We start from the raw sequence: 17,825 nt of genomic DNA, 5'->3' as shown, positions 1-17,825 counted from the left end.
GTTTATTATGACAATAGTTGTTATTAGTTGTGCTGAGGGCCATTTTAGCCGATCGCCTTCGGGACGTCAGGAAATGTTTGGTCCAAAAGAGTTAGGGTCGGGTTGCAAGTATATGTCCCGCATTGTTGTTTCGCAAGATCTCGTTTTCTAGTTTTAGGCACATTCGGTCATGACTAACAATCGTTTTCCTTATTCGCCAAATTTCATTACAGTAGTAGCTGTCGAAGCTATTCCATCTCTTTAAGGGATTAGGGGATTGTTTCTTCTTCTGTATGTTGTTGAGTCGACTTTCTATTACGTGAATCTCATCATAAAAAGTTAATCAACGACTTGTAGATATAAGAAACGATTCCTTAAAATGATAAGATAAAGTTAGTTCTCATTTGTGAAAATTAGTCTATCACTCTATCTTAAGCCACATGTAGATTTGCCTTTTGGTCTTTTTTTTTAAAAAAAAATTATTTACGAAGCTCTATTATAGCTTTGCTCGTCTTTTCATTCACATCCTTTAAATTTTCTTCCTTATAGGTCCTGTATACCAGGAATTAATGCTTGCTTGTGACTCGCCCGCATTGTCGGGATTGAATCCTGATCGCTAAGCAGATATATTACGTAACATCTGTGGGACGTAACAACCAAGACCATAAAGTGATGACTTGAGGCAATTGATTAAAAATCAAAATCAACTTATTTATCACAATGTTAGAAGATATGGCTGGTGACTGGTATGGACAGTGAATCTGAATCAGCATTCAACTCTGAAACATCCAAACCATTCTCTTCTCTTCAGCACTGATCTCTTGCCTTCTCCTCTCCCCTTTGGCTTTGGAGCACAACCCATCTTCTGCAACATTTACCACTTCATCATGTGAATGAACTGTCCACTTCTCTATATGGATGAAGATCTTAGACAATAGATACATAGATCGGTATGCAAACTCCAACTTACTTGAGTTTTGAGAGGACTCAGGTTATTATTTTCCCCAGGAATCATAGCGGCATCTTCACAATTTTTTTCTCTTACTGCTGTATCTGGATACCGCTCACTATTTCCAATTTTCTCAGTGAATGCACAGGAAGAGTTTGACTTCCATGTGTTGCCGGAATCAATCTCCAAGCTCAGCTGTACAGAGGTACAGATGATCTGATTGTCAAGTAAGTTCGTCTCTGTCTTGAAATGGTTACTAAAAACTAACGTTTAAGTAATCAATGAAACCTGTAATACTCGATCCTCGAGCATCGCGACCCGCTCCACTAGCGTGCCTTTTTGGTGGACTTCCTCCAAGACAGAGGATATACTCTTGCATTCATCTCGAGGGTCGACTTTCCTCGCAACGAGATCATTTGGGTGCCTTGCCGACAGGCCGTGCCTCTCCTCTAATATCTGCATCTGCAACAAAACAGGAAACAAGACCATCCATGTGTATCAACAGTTCAACGAGTATATGTATAACTGCTCTACACACCCATACAAAGACTAATTCCTCCATGGATGAACAATATTCATCGAGTATATGTATTAGCTGCATTTGCACTCCTATAAACTCATATTTCAGATGAATAATGGACTGTTGGAATATTTGTCTCACCTGGTGATCAAGGCGATCGAGCCTTTGGATCACAGACAGAGTCGGTGCAGGTTTCCGATCTTCTTGATCACCCATGCCTCCGAAGCAGTTCCCTGGCTCTTCCCAGATGTGCTGATTTAGTTTCATCTCTCTGTTCAATCCTCCCTCAACACGAGCTCATATATCAATACACCAACCACAAGTCCAAGCACTCACCGTCTGCAGCTAACACAGAGAGAGACAATGTGAACAGAAGATGCAGATGTTGAGTGATTTTCCATTTTTTTAAGGGAAGAGAAGTGATTGCGGAATGCAGAGAATTGAATGGGAACTACCATGCCCATAACCCCTTCCTTCTTTATAGATGATAACATATAATATGGATGTATGTTTTGCTGGCTTTCTCACCACACCAAGCTCTACTTCTGAGCTTCCACGTCTCCGTCATTTTCCTGATTAATTATTAAGATTCACATACCGACTCCCGGATGAGTCTTGATCGAGAAAATCTTCTGATGGCACAAACCAATTGACCATTGTATAATCCGAGTTACGTATCAATTGTGACAAGATGCTGCTGTTTTGATTTGTTCCATGTAAAAAATAAAAAATGTCTATGCACACTGTCTCTGGAACAAAGCCTTACCTGGTTGCAAAAGTCATGCAGCTAACCTCATTCTTAAGAGAAAAATGGAACCAGAACCTACAGATCTAGCGAAGGTTGTTCGGTTCTCCATTTGTTTCTCGTCTTGGGATATTACTGAAAACAAGGGAAGATAGAGGCCGCGGGTCAAGCAGCACCTGCTCTCAATCAGGTAAGATAAATATGGCATCTGTTTCTCGTCTTGGGATATTACTGAAAACAAGGGAAGATAGAGGCCGCGGGTCAAGCAGCACCTGCTCTCAATCAGGTAAGATAAATATGGCATCGCTCGTACTCGGAACACCAAAACTCGTATAGGTAACTGGCCAACCTGTTGCACCTCTACTTTCTAGCTAACTGAATCACAAGAGACCGCTTGGCAGACGGAACAACTACAAACTCAGTTTGAAAGCTCGCCCTCTTCCTCAAACCTGTCCACTGATGTTTGTCTGGTGACCTTATCTATGATTGTCAAAAGTATATGATTCCGTTTAGCAGACAATTACCGGAGCAAATGTGATTCGCATGCTCAGAAAGAAACTATACTTGGACATCACAGAATATATATATATACATAAAGAATGAACTTTACGAACAAACTCGCATTTACAATTACATGAAAACCGCAACATAAGTCAAAACCATATATGCAAAGCACTCGATTGTGAGCAAAACAAATGATTCTGGATATCGCTAGTCTTTCCATCTGAGGGGATCTTAGAATTGCATCTCACATATGGGAAGATTGTAAATTTCATCCAGTATCCAGAGTTGAAGACCTTATCATAATGTGCCTCAAGACGATAGTAAGCTGTGGATGCATGATCAGCTAAGAGACCTAGGCCGAGAAATTGTTCGAGGAGAAAACTACACAAACAATTTTCCAGCCTTGATCTCTTAGCTGACCATGCATCCACAGCTTACTACCGTCCTCGAGCCACATTAGGATAAGGTCTTCAACTCTGGATACCTGATGAAATTTACAATCTTCCCACATGTGAGAGGCAATTCCAAGATATCCTCCGATGAAAAGACAAGTGGTCTCCAGTGATACTTGCTTTTGCCCATCATGAATTGCTTGGTCAGTAAAGAATACAGTACATGACAACTACAGGTCACAAATTCCAACACTACAAATAGCCGTCTCTACGATCTTGGTCCTCTGCTTCCTTGTTTGCAACCTGAACGGATTTGAACCACAAGAACGCCTGTATGCGGAAGAAAGATTAGCAAAGATAATAACTTCCTGAGATGATATCAATAGTCAGTGTGGAATCAAGACTTACAGAGGTGGGTATGCCGGTAAATGCGAAGAACCCAAGCAGCGGTGCATAAAAGATGCTATCAGAATTCAAAACACCAAAAACTGGCCTTTGGTTCACATACTCAAATACTGAACCTATCTGCAAATTGCAACATATATAGAAAAAGAACAATCAGTTCCTCGTTTGGAAAATACCACGAGCAACAGCTCAAGCTATGGAAAGCTTGCTTTAACCAGACGAGGACTTACCGCTGCAATTGCTGTCACTGCAGATGCAAGTAAATAGACAAAAAAAGGGATTTCAAAGCTCTGCTGCTGCGAACCACTCCCCTGACCCTCATCCCGAGCCCAAGGAGGAGGCTCGTCTGCATCAGGCCGAGCCCACGATGGGAGGGTCTCTTCGGACTTGCTCGACTCCGCAGACCCCTTGGTGACAGCAGATACATAGAACCCACGGGATAACTCTCCACCCCGGCTATCACGAGACTTCACAGCTCGATGATCCCGGATCTGCAATCCAGCACCAAGAAACGGTCTTGGGCACGGCCAACTTTGTCTCGGGGGACCATAAGTAGTATACGTATTGCAGGGACAGACTAGTTCCATAACAATCCACCTGCTAGAACCACAAGTTCCAATCTTTGATTAGATTCTTCCCGACCCAATAAATAGAACAGAAAAATCAGCTCAAAATCATCTCCGTTACTCTCATCATCTGACCCCCAGATCGTCAGTTCACCATTGCTAATCTCAGATTTCCAAGCACATATCCATCCATAAGAAATACTATGATTTATACAAAGAATTCCTAAGATGATTACCAAGATGGGCCTTTGAAGATCCTTCAGATGAAAGCTCCTTCAGATGATGGGTCTGCTCACTTCAGGGATGGAACTGAGCTCAGCGGGGCGTAGAAATAAAGCTACAGAACAAAGAGAGACGATTCCGAAGAGATAAAGTGGAGGTGGAGGAGACGGCACTGCGGAGGTTAGAATTGGGTGTGAGTGGGCGCACTGCAACTTATCAATGCAGCCACTCATATCCTGCAATAAATTAGCCACTCGGTTGATTCGGCTGCTTTCGGGCTTGGGCTTAAACTCAGGTCCATTTGCTTTAGTCCAGCCCATTGATTCACAGCCCATTTATGCTCTCAAGTCACTCTTACTCTTGGTAGATCCTTGGTAGCTCTACTTTGACAATTTTCATGTTTCTTAAAAAAATTTGCAGTAGTATGATGTTGATGCGCGGCGACATTTCCCGCATGTCAAGGATCATCGAGACGATACTATAGACAAGTAGGAGCAACATCGAGCCAACTTTTTTCTTATTTTTCTGGGTTTATCTTTTTTCTTATTTTCTTTTTATCATTTGACAGTTCCTATTTGTTCGGATGGAAGCTAATCGAGTCTGGCAAGATTCTAGGTTCCGCGTATCGATTTGGACCTTGCCTAGGAAGGAAATCGAGCCCGATCTCGGCACTAGATCTTGGCTCCTCATGTAATCAATGTCTTTGCTTTGAGGGGGGTCAAATGAATCAATCAATGCCTGCCTCCTATCCACAAAGGAATCGGGTGTCTTGGAAGTCTTCATTGCGTGAGCAAATCAATAAAAGCGAAAGGGAAAACATATATCATCAAAAATAATTGCTTTGATGACAATACATCTCAACTAATTCCACGCCCCATATAATGAGTCCATGAGAGAATTGCTCCTCCTCATCAGATCTTGCAATGATAATTGTACTGCCCTCCTCTTTTACAATTTTCAAGGCCAGCAGCTTGAATTATTTAAACAAATAGAATTCGGTTCAATAGCACTTGCCCTCAATTCAAGACCAAACCAAGAGACTTTTAGGTTCAATTATCACTATAAAAAAATAATAAATAGTATTCTCAAGGGTAAGTATGTCCATATCCTTCTTTTTTTTACGCAGAAATTTTGAATATTAATTTTTTAACTATCAATTAATTTGAGTTATTTGCCTTTGCACAAAAGATGAATGTTTTAACAGGTGTTTGAAGCAGCTTCATTCATTTTAAAGCGTTGCAGTTAATTAATTATATGAGAACTAATGATGATTATTATTTGTCATCATGATCATTTTTACCTCGATAATATGGAGAAAAAAGAATATTGCAGATATATGTGTGTGTATATATATATATATATATATCCTTTTAATATTTTTGCACCGAAAAGAATGATGGAGTTTTTTGTTTTTATTTTATTTTGTCTTTCTTTATGCATTACTAAGTAGGACCATCTTGCTTTGAAAGAGTCACCCGAACGCTTGATTTAGCGACAAGAAAAAGCTAATTGGGAAATGTAACATAGAAAAACTGTCAATACTAAAGTCATTGCTTTTATCTTTTCCCATTTCTTGTCTATGTAATTTTAGAATATGTATGAGCAAATGTTAAAAAGTGATTGCATGTATATGTGGTGGTGTCACCTAAAAGCATAAATTACAGCCATGGGCAACACAATGCAGAGATGTCGTGAATTACCTAAACAACATTTCAACTCCAATATCAGATATCGATCATCCGATACGGTTAGATCATATATAGGCACTTCTGGGATATTGTTATTAGGCTTCTTAGTCATTTGAGTTTTTATACTCCTAATAAGACCAACCGTTCTAACCGTGAATGCGATCTTATGACAATGTGTGCTTTCTTATATCTTTGGACAATTTGAGAATTTACTCGACCTTTGTGCCGTGCCGACTCGCGGAATTACCCTAATACCTTGTGAATAGTAGTTAGTACACAAATGTTGGATAATATATACTGGGATTGACCAAACTTATAGTGACGTTTCTTCAAGGGCAGAAGAGGCCAAAAGAAATGGGACCTCCTCCTATGCATCTCCATTTATGTTGCAATAGAGACAATTTCTTGGTTGAAAATTAATGAATAGTGAGACGTCGGCATTATTGGATAAGATCATATCGATGAATCATAACCATGAACCGTTATGAGTCTCACGTAAATAATTGGATAATCAATAATATGAATCTAGTTACAATCCACAAGCAATATTAATGACAAAAGTACTAATGTTTCTGATATTCATTGTGTCATGAATCCTTATGTATATCTATAATCTTTGCTCCTAACAATTTCTTCATTTTTTGGATCCGGTTATTATTTTGTGCCAACTTTAAACATTTCGTCATTCCCATAATGATAATAGATTAAGGTCTGAAAATGGTACAAGAATTTCAACTAGTATTGATATAGTTATAAACAATAAATTACCACGATAATACACAGAACTCTTGCCATAGAAAGAAACATATATAATGGATGCCCATTTTCTCGGGTCTGGTCCCAACAGCAACCCCAAAATTTTGGGTTGTGTCTTGCGTTTAATTTGTTATTTCGATTACCTAACCATCTAGATGTTTGGTCTCTACCCCAAAATCGAAATCGAAACATGCCAAAAATTCCTCCCCTTTTAGGGAATTACGCATCACTTGTTTTTTAAAGTAATAAGCTCTGGCCTATATATATATATATATATATATATATATCATTTAGGAATGAGTGCTTAATCAATTACTATCTGGACATATGTCCACATGCACATGTGGGCTACTCCCTTGCTTGAAATTCTTCCAAATTAATAAGCTTGATAATGTTGGTAAAAGTTTTTTAAAAAAAATGATGCCATTTCATAATTTTTTAGAAACTTGAAGTATTTGATTATTGAAATTATTTTCTGAAATTCCAAGTGGGCCTTCCACTTCCAATTTAAAATTATACACATATGGCTCCATCATGTCCTTCTGAAGATTGGAGCGGAAGACATAAGGATTGCATCCTCATTGGCTCCCAATTGATTTTAGTGGGCTGTCTCTTATCTAATTATTATTGGTGATAATATATTTATAATAGGACAGCAGTCATCTCATGTTGATTAATTATGCTACCACTTGGGTCATAATGGGCTTATATACATATATATACACACATATATATTTTTTGGGCAGCTAGTCAGTGTAATGGCTTTATGTTAGTTACAATGATAAAAGTTTTATCATGTCAAATGATCATGTTTGGTTTGTTGAGCTCATGATGGATCAATGTAATCCCCTTTCATAAGTGAAGTTCACACTCAATCACGGAAAATCCACTTTTCAGCTAGCTTAGTGGGTAATTATAAGAGTAGCATGGACAAAAAAAAAAGGATAATTAATATATTATATTGTTATGAGATGAGAGATATAATAATATATTAATTATTAATTAAATAGCTGAGTCGATCAAGAGAAAGTTTTATATGTAATGGATATATCACGTAGCATATGCCACAAGCCAATAAAAATTTCCTAACTCAGCACAAGATTTTAAAAATATCACAACAAAATCTATTATTAATAAAAATAAAATTTTTCATGCGTCATGTGACACAATGCCATGTAATATAATTGTTATACACAATACTATCTTGCGGACCGGGCTTATGCACTAAATCATTTTATTGCATCTTAACATATTCATTTCAGTTTTGAGAATATATTATGGGTTACACGATGTCTCGCGTGGATAAGCAAGTGATGACTTGCATCAAACCATGCAAATTATAATATATATGTACATGTACTGCGGGTGTGAACGGTCACCGACAACCAGTGTTTAAATTTTTTCGCAAGGTGATTTCTTTTGTGGGGGATCCATTACAAGGCTCCAAACCAGGTCCAAGTAATATGTACTGATCCGGTCCTTTTATTCAATTAAAACCACATAATAATCTTTTCAAGACCCGATTCGTTTTGGCACGTCGAGCAAACCTAAAATCGATAGAAATATTTTATTCTGCGCTATTGATTGAAACTTACTATTAGCTATAAGTGCCAGACAGTCATGCTTTCAAGAAATTTGATTTTGCAAAGACATATGCATCAATGTTCTTCGAACAAACGTTTTATTTATTTATTTATTTTGAATTTGTAGTTTCCTTTTTTTCCCCAAATTCTTCGTCTCCTTTTTCCCATATTTGCACATATTAAATTCTTCTCCGCAGTGGGTATAACGTCGCCGCCTTTTTTAACCGTACAGCGTTATGTGCCGTTATGTCGCCAATTGGTACGTCCATTTTTCCTTCTTTTGGGATCTGCATTTGCTTTTGACGTTTCGGGCTCACTCCTTCGATTTTCCCTACAAACATAACTTCCTTTTTACGGAGAGCCTATTGATGGCCCTTTTCCAGTCCTACCCATTGAGACATTCGCGCACTCCATCCCTTGTTAGATTCGAAAACATGAAACAGCTCACTCCCAACGACTTGCTAATCAGATATCCGTGCATTCCATCGTCCCTTGTTAGATTCACGAATATATGAGACACATAGCCCACCACTGAGGTTTGAGAATCTGACCGACTTACGACGCAATCGTCAAAGGTTAGTATCCAGACAGTATTCATTGAAATACGCCAGACATGCATATGGTTTTGAAATGATGTGAGCAGGTAATAACTCATACACGCTTTATCTTATTTGCTACATCATTTATCCTCTACGTCGCATGTTCTCCCCCTTGATGGGCATATACAACAACAAGAAGTGCAAGGTACCTTCGCTATCAAAAGTAGCTACTGAGAAATCACGAGGCGATACGTTTTTTCCTATGATGGTAAATATCGAATTACTCAATATGCATGGGAGAATTACTCGTGGAGGTAGAAATGAGATACCTTAATCCTCCAAAGGTGGAACCTTTATCGAGCAACGGACGTATACGTAGTAGATTCTCCCTCAAAATTCATAAAGCTTATTGCTTTTCTAATTATTAATTATTAGAAAGTGAAATTTTTAAAAATTAATTAAGAATCTACCCAAAAAGAAAATTAAGAGAAAGTGGAAAAGAAGAATGACTGACTGCAACTGCATGCTGTCAGAGAACAGTATGATTCGATTCTAACGGTCTCGGGGAATTTCCAGGGTCGCGTTCGGGTGGGCGCCTCGTGGCTGCAGTAGGTTGGGCTACGGGTATGGGCTCTGGTTCTCCTGCTGTCATCATCACATCTTTTCTGGGGCCCACAAACCTCAAATCACTGTCCCACTCTCATCCAATTAGAATAATTTATTCATATTACCAACGTAAGGCTTTGCCTGGTTTCCCACCGAAAAATCAGTTCCATAATTAGTGCCTGATGGTTCGATAAACTCCTTTTTTTTCATAAGATTTTTTTTAACAAGATATACCTCCTTTTCTGAGGTAAAAGCTATGGATTACTTACTTGAATTAATTCAAATGATTCTGCTCTCATTTCTCTTAAATAAGATTTTAAATTTAAGTCTTTTGAATGAAAAATATCAATAATGTGAAAATTTTACCTCTTAGTGAGGTGGACTGATTCGAATTGAATTAATCGAAGTATGTTAGATTTCTGGATACTATGGTGCATATCAAAAAGTTTTAGATTTGATGAATGTGCATGGAGATCCTTCACAATAAGAAAATACTATCTCTTAATTAACCAATCCAATAGTTAGAACCCATTATTTTTCATCAAAAGAGAGTGCAGCGCAGTAGCGCATGCTCTCGCCTGTTGATCTAGAGATCACAAGTTCAATACATAATGGGACTACTCGTACCCTTTATCTGTTATTTAGGATTTCTCTTTTATTATTCTAAGTTTTGAGCTTTCTTTGTAACAAAAAAAAAGAACCCATTATTTTTCCCAATACGAGGTGGTATGCGTAAAGAAAAAGTAATTTTATTTTAAATATAGTTTCCTTTCGCAATTTTGATTATATTTAGTTAAGGAAAAGTAAAATATGCGTGTAACGAGACTTTGGATCTCGTTCTAAAACAAAAACACATATGCAGAGAAGGTAGTACGTGCATGGTGCAATAACACTCGTCCTCATCTAAAAATAAGAAATTTTAAATTTGATTCTTGTTAGTGAAATTATTTGTGTCCATCCATTTAGATTTCTATTTTCTTAAATTAAGCGCACTTGCCTTGTTTATAATGAAAAAAAAATGCATACAAGTGATCTTCATAGGTCGATGTAACCTCTAGCCCAAAAAATAATTAAAAAATATATAGATCAATGTAACCTTCATGCCATGCAGTGACACAATAAATGTCAAGAATTGACATTCTCATCCTCGTTTATGCCATGAAGGAGGTTAGCCTCATCTCCAAGTATCGATTTACATCGCCTAGTTTCAATCTTAGTCTATCCTCAAATATCCGAGTGCACGGTCGGATTCCTCCCCGCTATGAAGTTTGATGGCTGTATAAAAGATGTTCGATGCGGACAGTTTGAGGCCCGATTCCATAAAAGCGATGGGTTTCACGTTTTACCCATATAAGGACATTGATTAGAGTCCCAATCAGCCTTGGCAAATCAACTCCCGTACACTGCACCAAATTAAGACGAGAGAAACTACGAGGACCAGACAATTACCACAGTCGAGAAAAGCGACTGACGAGTTTGCCCAAATCCTTCTAATCTTCCCATCTCAAACCGACCCCCACAATCCCGAAGCTATTTCATAATCGGGTCTAAGTCATTGTCGCCATTAAACCGATATAGTACTCCGGCCGTAAACCGGATGTGATCGGGATTCACTGATGCCGCCCGCTTTGTCCAGCACTGTATTAACACTTGCAAGCTACTCAAAACCCACAGTAAACCTGTGAACACTCTCCCCTCTCTCTCTCTTCCCCCCAAACTTTCCATCCCCTTATTTTCTTAAAATTTCACTTGCACCCCCTTATTTTTCCATTGTTATTCATTCACACCCTTCTATGTCTCTCTCTTTGTGTGTGTGTACTGTGACTGGTTATAAAACCTGATCCCCTCTGATTCCGTGTCGCACCTCCTCCTTCTCCTTTTGTCACCACTTCGCACAGAAACTCGGAAGGAAAGCAGAGCAAAGGAAGCACAGCTCCAATGGGGTCCTGCAACAGTCAGAGAAGAAGACGAAGCAGACAAGCAACAACCACTCCGTTTGTTCTCTGCGTCCTGTTCGCTCAAGTCTGCACTTCCCTCTGCGCCAAGGTGAAAAACCACTCACCATTCGAGAAGAAGCAGAGCTTGACACCTTCCTCCTCCGTGTTGCCTTGTCCCATTTACCCTTCTGGGTTTTCATTTCTTTGGTCAGAAATTCGTTATTTTGATTGCAGGTGTATGTGGTCTACATGGGGAGCGGGAGTGGTGGAGCAGAGGCAGAGGATGCTCTGTTTCAAGACCATCAGATGCTTGCTTCTGTGCACAGCGGAAGGTCAATCTCAGCATTTTTCCCATTTCACGAAAGTCTCATCATAAATGTCGGGTTTTTATTTGTTCATGAAGAATGAGTAGAAATTCATTGCCTTCTTCAAGTGGGGGGGTTGAGCGCTGTGTGATGTTGTTCATGAAAAAAAGAATGGTGTTTTTGCAGCTTGGAGGAAGCGCAGGCATCGCATGTGTACAGCTACAGGCATGGCTTCAGAGGCTTTGCTGCCAAGTTAACGGAGGATCAAGCTTCCGAGATCGCAAGTAAGTCGTGATGAATTTCTGATTGGGTTTACTGGTCTTCCGATAACCGGACCAATTTCATCATTTTCACTGTCCACCCTGTGATCAATAGTGGAAAGTGCTTCTAGCTTTGTCTCTGCACTTTTGAAGAACATTTAAAATGAGGAAAAGGAAAGGGGTTTACTTGGCTTTATCGATATGTTTCGGGTAAACACGGAAATTGCATTCATTCTCGTTTTCTGCAAGAGAGAGGAACTTTATCGAATTCGTATGCCCTGATTATGTCCCGATAATAATGAATAATTACACTGTGAAAATTGACAGAGATGCCGGGAGTGGTGACCGTGTTCCCAAACACGAAGAGAAGGCTGCACACGACCCATTCATGGGACTTCATGGGCCTTGTTGGGGAAGAAACCATGGAGATTCCGGGATACTCAACAAAGAACCAAGTGAATGTTATTGTTGGTTTCATTGATACAGGTGAGTGAGGCTTCGTTTATCCTCTCTTTATTGTCTCCCTCATTACTCTTCTTTCCCGTTGTAAAGTTGGCATCTCTCAAGTTTCAACCAACATGCCCCAGCCCTCTATTTTGGGCAAGAGGGCTCATTAACTGCATCCCTGCCCTCTTTCATTTAATTCACTTTCTTCACTGGGTAGTTTGGTTTCGTTGTCGGAAGAGAACTCCACTTCATTTAACTCTTTTCAGCTGGACACCTGAAGGGGCTTTTGCTTTCAATTCTGCTGGCCTATTCCCCATTAACTCTCGTGCAAGTTTGCTGTCAGTGTGTGTTCTAGTTTAGTCTCTATGCTGGGGAGTGGAAGCAACTGTAAATGACGGTTTTACGAATCAATGTTCAGCCTACAGAATGGGAGTGTAGTTATTTCGTGCAAGTGACCATTCGAATTTTGTCATGAACTTCATGTTCGGTGTGCCCACACACCTTGTTAGCATTCATATGCACTTGTTCGACCATGTGCAGTACAAAAACAGTTCATTACGCTGATAATTCAATAGGAGCTGTCTCTTAGATTTGATGTTTGAATTTCCCTGGTAAGCAGGGGTATGGCCTGAATCTCCGAGTTTTAGTGATATCGGCATGCCTCCCGTGCCAGTGCATTGGAAGGGCAAATGCCAGTCAGGAGAAGCTTTCAATACATCATGCTGCAATAGGTGCTTCCATGGTTCTCTCCTATCTTACAAATTTGTTTGATGCAGCATTTGATATGTGACATCATAAGTATCTTCTAAAAGAAATACTTTTGACATAGGAAACTGATTGGAGCAAGATATTATATGAGCGGCTATCAAGCAGAAGAGGATTCCACCAACAAGGTCTCTTTCCTATCTCCTAGGGACAGCAATGGACATGGAAGTCACACTGCCTCTACGGCTGCAGGCCGCTATGTCCCGAACATGAACTATAAAGGGCTGGCTGCTGGAGGAGCCAGGGGAGGTGCACCGATGGCAAGGATTGCAGTTTACAAGACATGCTGGGATTCCGGTTGCTATGATGCCGACTTACTGGCGGCCTTTGATGATGCCATAAGAGATGGGGTCCAAATACTGTCCCTGTCTCTGGGTCCGGATGCCCCACAGGGTGAATATTTCAATGATGCCATCTCCATGGGGTCGTTCCATGCTGCCACTCATGGAATTCTGGTGGTCTCTTCTGCTGGAAATGAAGGAAATCCAGGTTCGGCGACGAATCTTGCTCCGTGGATGCTCACTGTTGCTGCTAGCTCCACTGATCGAGATTTCACTTCGGACATCCTGCTAGATAATGGTGCTAATTTCTCGGTAATACTTTCTGTATATCTCTATGGCATCCGTGACTCTAATATTGTCTAGAAAGAAGATGGATCTAGCTTGCAAGGGTCGAGCGGTTAAAGTAGCTGATAAAGACATGCTGATATGTCTCAAAGTTCGATATCTCCCCTATCTTTTAGTGCAGTCTAGGTCATTTGGGTTTTATGGAGCAGTGAGGGAACTATGAGCCGAAACTGGCTACAGCAACAGCTGGGCCCCTTATCAAGAGAGAAACAAGAACATTTTTTTACTCCTGAAATCGCAAAACTAGAAAAGTTTTTTCTTAATCAAGATGAGGCTGAAGAACCATTTTCTGATGCTGATTCATTAACCAGGGCTCGAGTCTCGTCGTCTTCGACATGAATGTCTCCATGAGCATCATCTCTGCCTCTGAGGCCAATGCTGGATACTTCACTCCATATCAATCCAGGTGAAGCACAAGGTACTTGGATATCATTACAATTTGCTCAGTCAATCAAAAGAAAAATGTGAAGTTATGCCCCCCCTTTCTACTGCTTGCTCCTGCAGCTACTGCCTAGAGAGCTCCTTGAACCGAACAAAGGCCCGTGGAAAGGTCCTGGTATGTCGACATTCTGGCAGTTCCACAGAGTCGAAGCTTGAAAAGAGCAAAGTGGTGAAAGAAGCAGGTGGTGTTGGAATGATTCTGATTGATGATGCAGATCAGGACGTTGCAATCCCTTTCGTGATTCCTTCTGCTATCGTGGGGCGGCGAACGGGAAGCAAAATACTTTCTTACATAAAGCATATGCGGTTCGTTTTCATATGCTACTACATATACTAAATGGAGAATTAATGGGGTCGAAGGGGACCAAATCTCTATTCATCTCATTGCCGCAAATTTCAATTCTCATGTGCAGCAAGCCAAAGTCTCGCATCTTACCTGCGAAAACCGTGATGGGGTCTCAACCTGCTCCGCGAATTGCGGCTTTCTCTTCAAAGGGTCCCAATGTCATCACACCAGAGATTCTGAAGGTATAGTTTTTTTCTGCCATGGTCATATAACAGTTTCCCAATTGATTTTACTTCATCGTGATCTCAATCCTTAACTTCTAATTTTGTGATATCTCCTTTCCAGCCTGATGTTGCGGCTCCAGGATTGAACATACTAGCTGCCTGGTCACCTGCAGCTTCAAAACTGCACTTTAACATTCTTTCCGGTACTTCAATGTCTTGCCCTCACGTCACGGGAATATCAACATTGGTCAAAGCTGTTTATCCTTCATGGTCTCCATCGGCAATTAAATCCGCGATCATGACAACCGGTAAATGCTCCCTTCTATCTATAGATCCATAGTCGGAGTAAACTGGACGACCTGATGCACACTTGGGCAATCAAATCTGCTCCCTTTTCATGCATCAATAATCGTTAAAGTTCTGCAGTTCTCATCCGCTCCGTGATTCCTTTGATTGAAGTACATGAGGCATTCTTATTTCCATTGTGGAATGTTGTACTGCTCTCTGATAAACGTGGCATTTTAGTAGTCCATCATTACAACTCCAAAATGAATTTGCAGCCTCTATACTGGACAAGAGGCGGGGGCCCATCACTGCAGATCCCAATGGAAGACGGGCAAGCCCATTTGATTATGGCTCAGGCTTCGTGAACCCGACCCGAGTCCTCAATCCTGGGCTCATCTATGACTTGCAGCCACAGGACTACCAATCTTTCCTCTGTTCCCTCGGTTATGATCAGAAATCTCTCCACCGTATCATGGGGGACAACACTACATGTAACAGTCAAAAGCTCACTACGCCGTCTGAATTGAACCTTCCTTCCATCACAGTCCCGAATCTCAGAGGTGCCTTCTCGGTGAACCGTACTGTCACAAACGTTGGGAGACCAAGGAGCATATATGAGTCTATGGTGTCTCAACCCCCTGGAGTCAATGTTACAGTGGAACCAAAGCGGTTGGTTTTTGAGAGATATGGGCAGAGTCTGAGCTTCAACGTGAGGTTTAACGTGGTTGCCCCTTCAAAGGGGTATGGGTTCGGGTTCTTGACGTGGAGGCACAAGAAGCTGAGGGTCACCAGCCCGCTCGTGGTTCGGGTGGTATCGGAGGCCAAGTTCGGGTTGATGAGTTAGGAACACGGTGTGACCATGATTGCATGTAGGAAGGCATAGAATAGGTGGATAGATAACCCAAAAGAGAGGGGAAAAAAAATGAGAGAGTGTGAAGATCAGAGTCGTCACCCAACTGAAGTTTGGTCTATGGTTAGGATATGGTGTAAATGCAATATATACATTATATCATATTATTTGATTTTACAAGATAAAGTTCAGTCCTTCAATTTTCCATTTCTCATTTTGTATTTAAACGAGAAGTCCCACCGAACCTTAATTCGGTGAGAGGTATTCATCTCGTTAGTCAGGTACATGAAAAAGCAGGTAAAAATTTAAGATTCAAGACGTTCAGGAAAAAAGATGGACAAAAACAACTCGTCTTCGGAATGGAGGATGGGAAAAGATACGCTATGACCGTGTCAGCTCTCTGCTTTGTCTATCGTTACTTCCTAACTATAACTTGAAAACGTGCTCGAGATCAGGATACTGGGCTTGAAAATAGAACCGGGTACGGTAGACCAATCCAAAAATCAACAAAATATTGGATTGACCTCAGCCCTCCCTATGCCCGCATAGGAAAATTCACTGGTTGTCGAAAATTTCTGGCTTAGTCTTTCGAGATAAATGAGGTCTACTGTTGCAGGCTGAAATAAGGTGCAAAGTGGAGGAGCCAAAGGTGGAATTCATATCAATAGTATAATCTTTTGATCCTATTCGTATCAGTTGGGCTAGTTTGTTTGATTAGCAATCCGTAAGGTAGTATTTTCTTCGTTCTCGAGTGTTCATGTGGTGTAACAAAGATTAGAAAATATCTCATGGCTCGATATGAGTATATTTTTGGTCAGAACTCAGATGTGAGGTTGGGAAATCTATTAGTATATTCCAGCGAGAAGTATGATGTATTGCTGGCAATTAAGTCCAAAGGACTTGACGCGATTCACTTAAGCTGTTATGAAAGTTACCTAAGAGTTTCTTCTTTGACAGGCATGAGGCAACTGGGGCAGTGTTATGAGGTTTTTCTTCAAGAAGACGATGGAAAGAGAGCAGCATTACAGGAGGAACATGTGAATCAAGTAGATTATTCTCTTTTCTATTACTAATTTCCTTTTTTCACCTTTTCTCATTAGTTCTTGTTTTTCGAATATCGATGTCAAACTATTTGGGATGATAAAAATCCAATAATTGTGGCAGGTTATTATTTTTTGGCTTCTGTAACACCCGATCCTCGTTTTACATCAATAGATTTGGTGGATACAACTGCTTGGTTGACGGGGTCTGGTCTTTGCAGCGGGAAGGGCAAATCCTGGAGGCAGTGGATGAGCGGCTGAGAGACAACTATGTCGAGGAGGAGGCCACACGACTGCTGCTTCTCGATCGGGGCTTACCTGCTCACACCCAAACGCCAACGAGAGACCTAAGAAGGCTACAGTTTTACTAATCATATCAGGGTTGATGGCAGCCCCCACCATCCCGCCCTTCAGGCCAGCCTTTGGGTGGCTTTTGGATGGTGGAATGACAGGAGATGAGGACACGACCAACACGACGACTGTGATGTTCTGATTCGATCTGGAACCAATGACACAAGATAGCTGCTCAGGATCCAGTGGCACCTCCCATATGTGCTAGAAGCCTCCAGCTTCTTAGATCTGCAATTGCCGAATTGTTGCCACTGGTCCGTCTCATCCTACAATTGTAGTGACTTCAGATGGCGATATCAAGGCTTGCCCAGACGGAAGCCTTCCCCTACTCTTCTTGAACAAACTATGGATTCTGCTAATTAATTACCTTTTGCCTTGGTTTTCTTCCCTTTCCTCTCTTGCTTATAATATTGCATCTCAGATATCTTAGCAGGTTATATTGAGAAACATGCTTAATTAGGAGGGCCGGCAGATACTGTTTATTCATTTGGAATGTTTCTTCTTATTTTATATGCAGTATTACTGCCAATGGCATCGGAGAGATCCTCTTTACC

The 17,825-nt window shown here is 40.6% G+C and overlaps 3 protein-coding genes across 6 annotated transcripts; 1 reads left to right on the top strand and 2 right to left on the bottom strand.

Annotated features, from left to right (window-relative positions):
* Positions 1 to 644: 644 nt before the first annotated feature.
* On the bottom strand, positions 645 to 2,591 carry LOC116201775. Of its 2 annotated transcripts, XM_031533176.1 has the most exons (5): positions 1,904 to 2,591; positions 1,590 to 1,787; positions 1,217 to 1,390; positions 950 to 1,123; positions 645 to 844 (listed from the first exon to the last, which is right to left on the bottom strand). In XM_031533176.1, the coding sequence occupies exons 2-5, from the start codon at positions 1,713 to 1,715 to the stop codon at positions 746 to 748; spliced, it is 573 nt and encodes a 190-aa protein (XP_031389036.1). In that variant the 5' UTR covers positions 1,716 to 1,787; positions 1,904 to 2,591; the 3' UTR covers positions 645 to 745. The 2 variants fall into 2 exon arrangements, with proteins under 2 accessions (XP_031389036.1, XP_031389037.1); XM_031533177.1 differs by having other exon boundaries at positions 1,217 to 1,384; positions 1,590 to 2,591.
* Positions 2,592 to 2,764: 173 nt separating this feature from the next.
* On the bottom strand, positions 2,765 to 4,472 carry LOC116201776. 2 transcript variants are annotated; one of them, XM_031533180.1, is made up of 4 exons: positions 4,297 to 4,472; positions 3,725 to 4,094; positions 3,498 to 3,614; positions 2,765 to 3,419 (listed from the first exon to the last, which is right to left on the bottom strand). In XM_031533180.1, the coding sequence occupies exons 2-4, from the start codon at positions 4,079 to 4,081 to the stop codon at positions 3,342 to 3,344; spliced, it is 552 nt and encodes a 183-aa protein (XP_031389040.1). In that variant the 5' UTR covers positions 4,082 to 4,094; positions 4,297 to 4,472; the 3' UTR covers positions 2,765 to 3,341. The 2 variants fall into 2 exon arrangements, with proteins under 2 accessions (XP_031389040.1, XP_031389038.1); XM_031533178.1 differs by having other exon boundaries at positions 3,725 to 4,091.
* A 6,819-nt stretch (positions 4,473 to 11,291) lies between these two features.
* Positions 11,292 to 16,083, top strand: LOC116201132 (subtilisin-like protease SBT5.3). 2 transcript variants are annotated; one of them, XM_031532252.1, is made up of 11 exons: positions 11,292 to 11,500; positions 11,626 to 11,723; positions 11,883 to 11,980; positions 12,284 to 12,442; positions 13,023 to 13,134; positions 13,233 to 13,761; positions 14,106 to 14,200; positions 14,299 to 14,541; positions 14,649 to 14,763; positions 14,867 to 15,053; positions 15,274 to 16,083. In XM_031532252.1, exons 1-11 carry the CDS (start codon positions 11,393 to 11,395, stop codon positions 15,393 to 15,395), a joined length of 1,866 nt encoding a protein of 621 aa, XP_031388112.1. In that variant the 5' UTR covers positions 11,292 to 11,392; the 3' UTR covers positions 15,396 to 16,083. The 2 variants fall into 2 exon arrangements, with proteins under 2 accessions (XP_031388112.1, XP_031388111.1); XM_031532251.1 differs by having other exon boundaries at positions 11,295 to 11,500; positions 15,306 to 16,083.
* Positions 16,084 to 17,825: the final 1,742 nt, after the last annotated feature.

This window comes from Punica granatum, chromosome 3 (genome assembly GCF_007655135.1).
Source record: "Punica granatum isolate Tunisia-2019 chromosome 3, ASM765513v2, whole genome shotgun sequence".
Taxonomy (NCBI): domain Eukaryota; kingdom Viridiplantae; phylum Streptophyta; class Magnoliopsida; order Myrtales; family Lythraceae; genus Punica; species Punica granatum.
The sequence above is the reverse complement of the archived record's forward strand: the minus strand, read 5'-3'. Positions and strand labels throughout refer to the sequence as shown.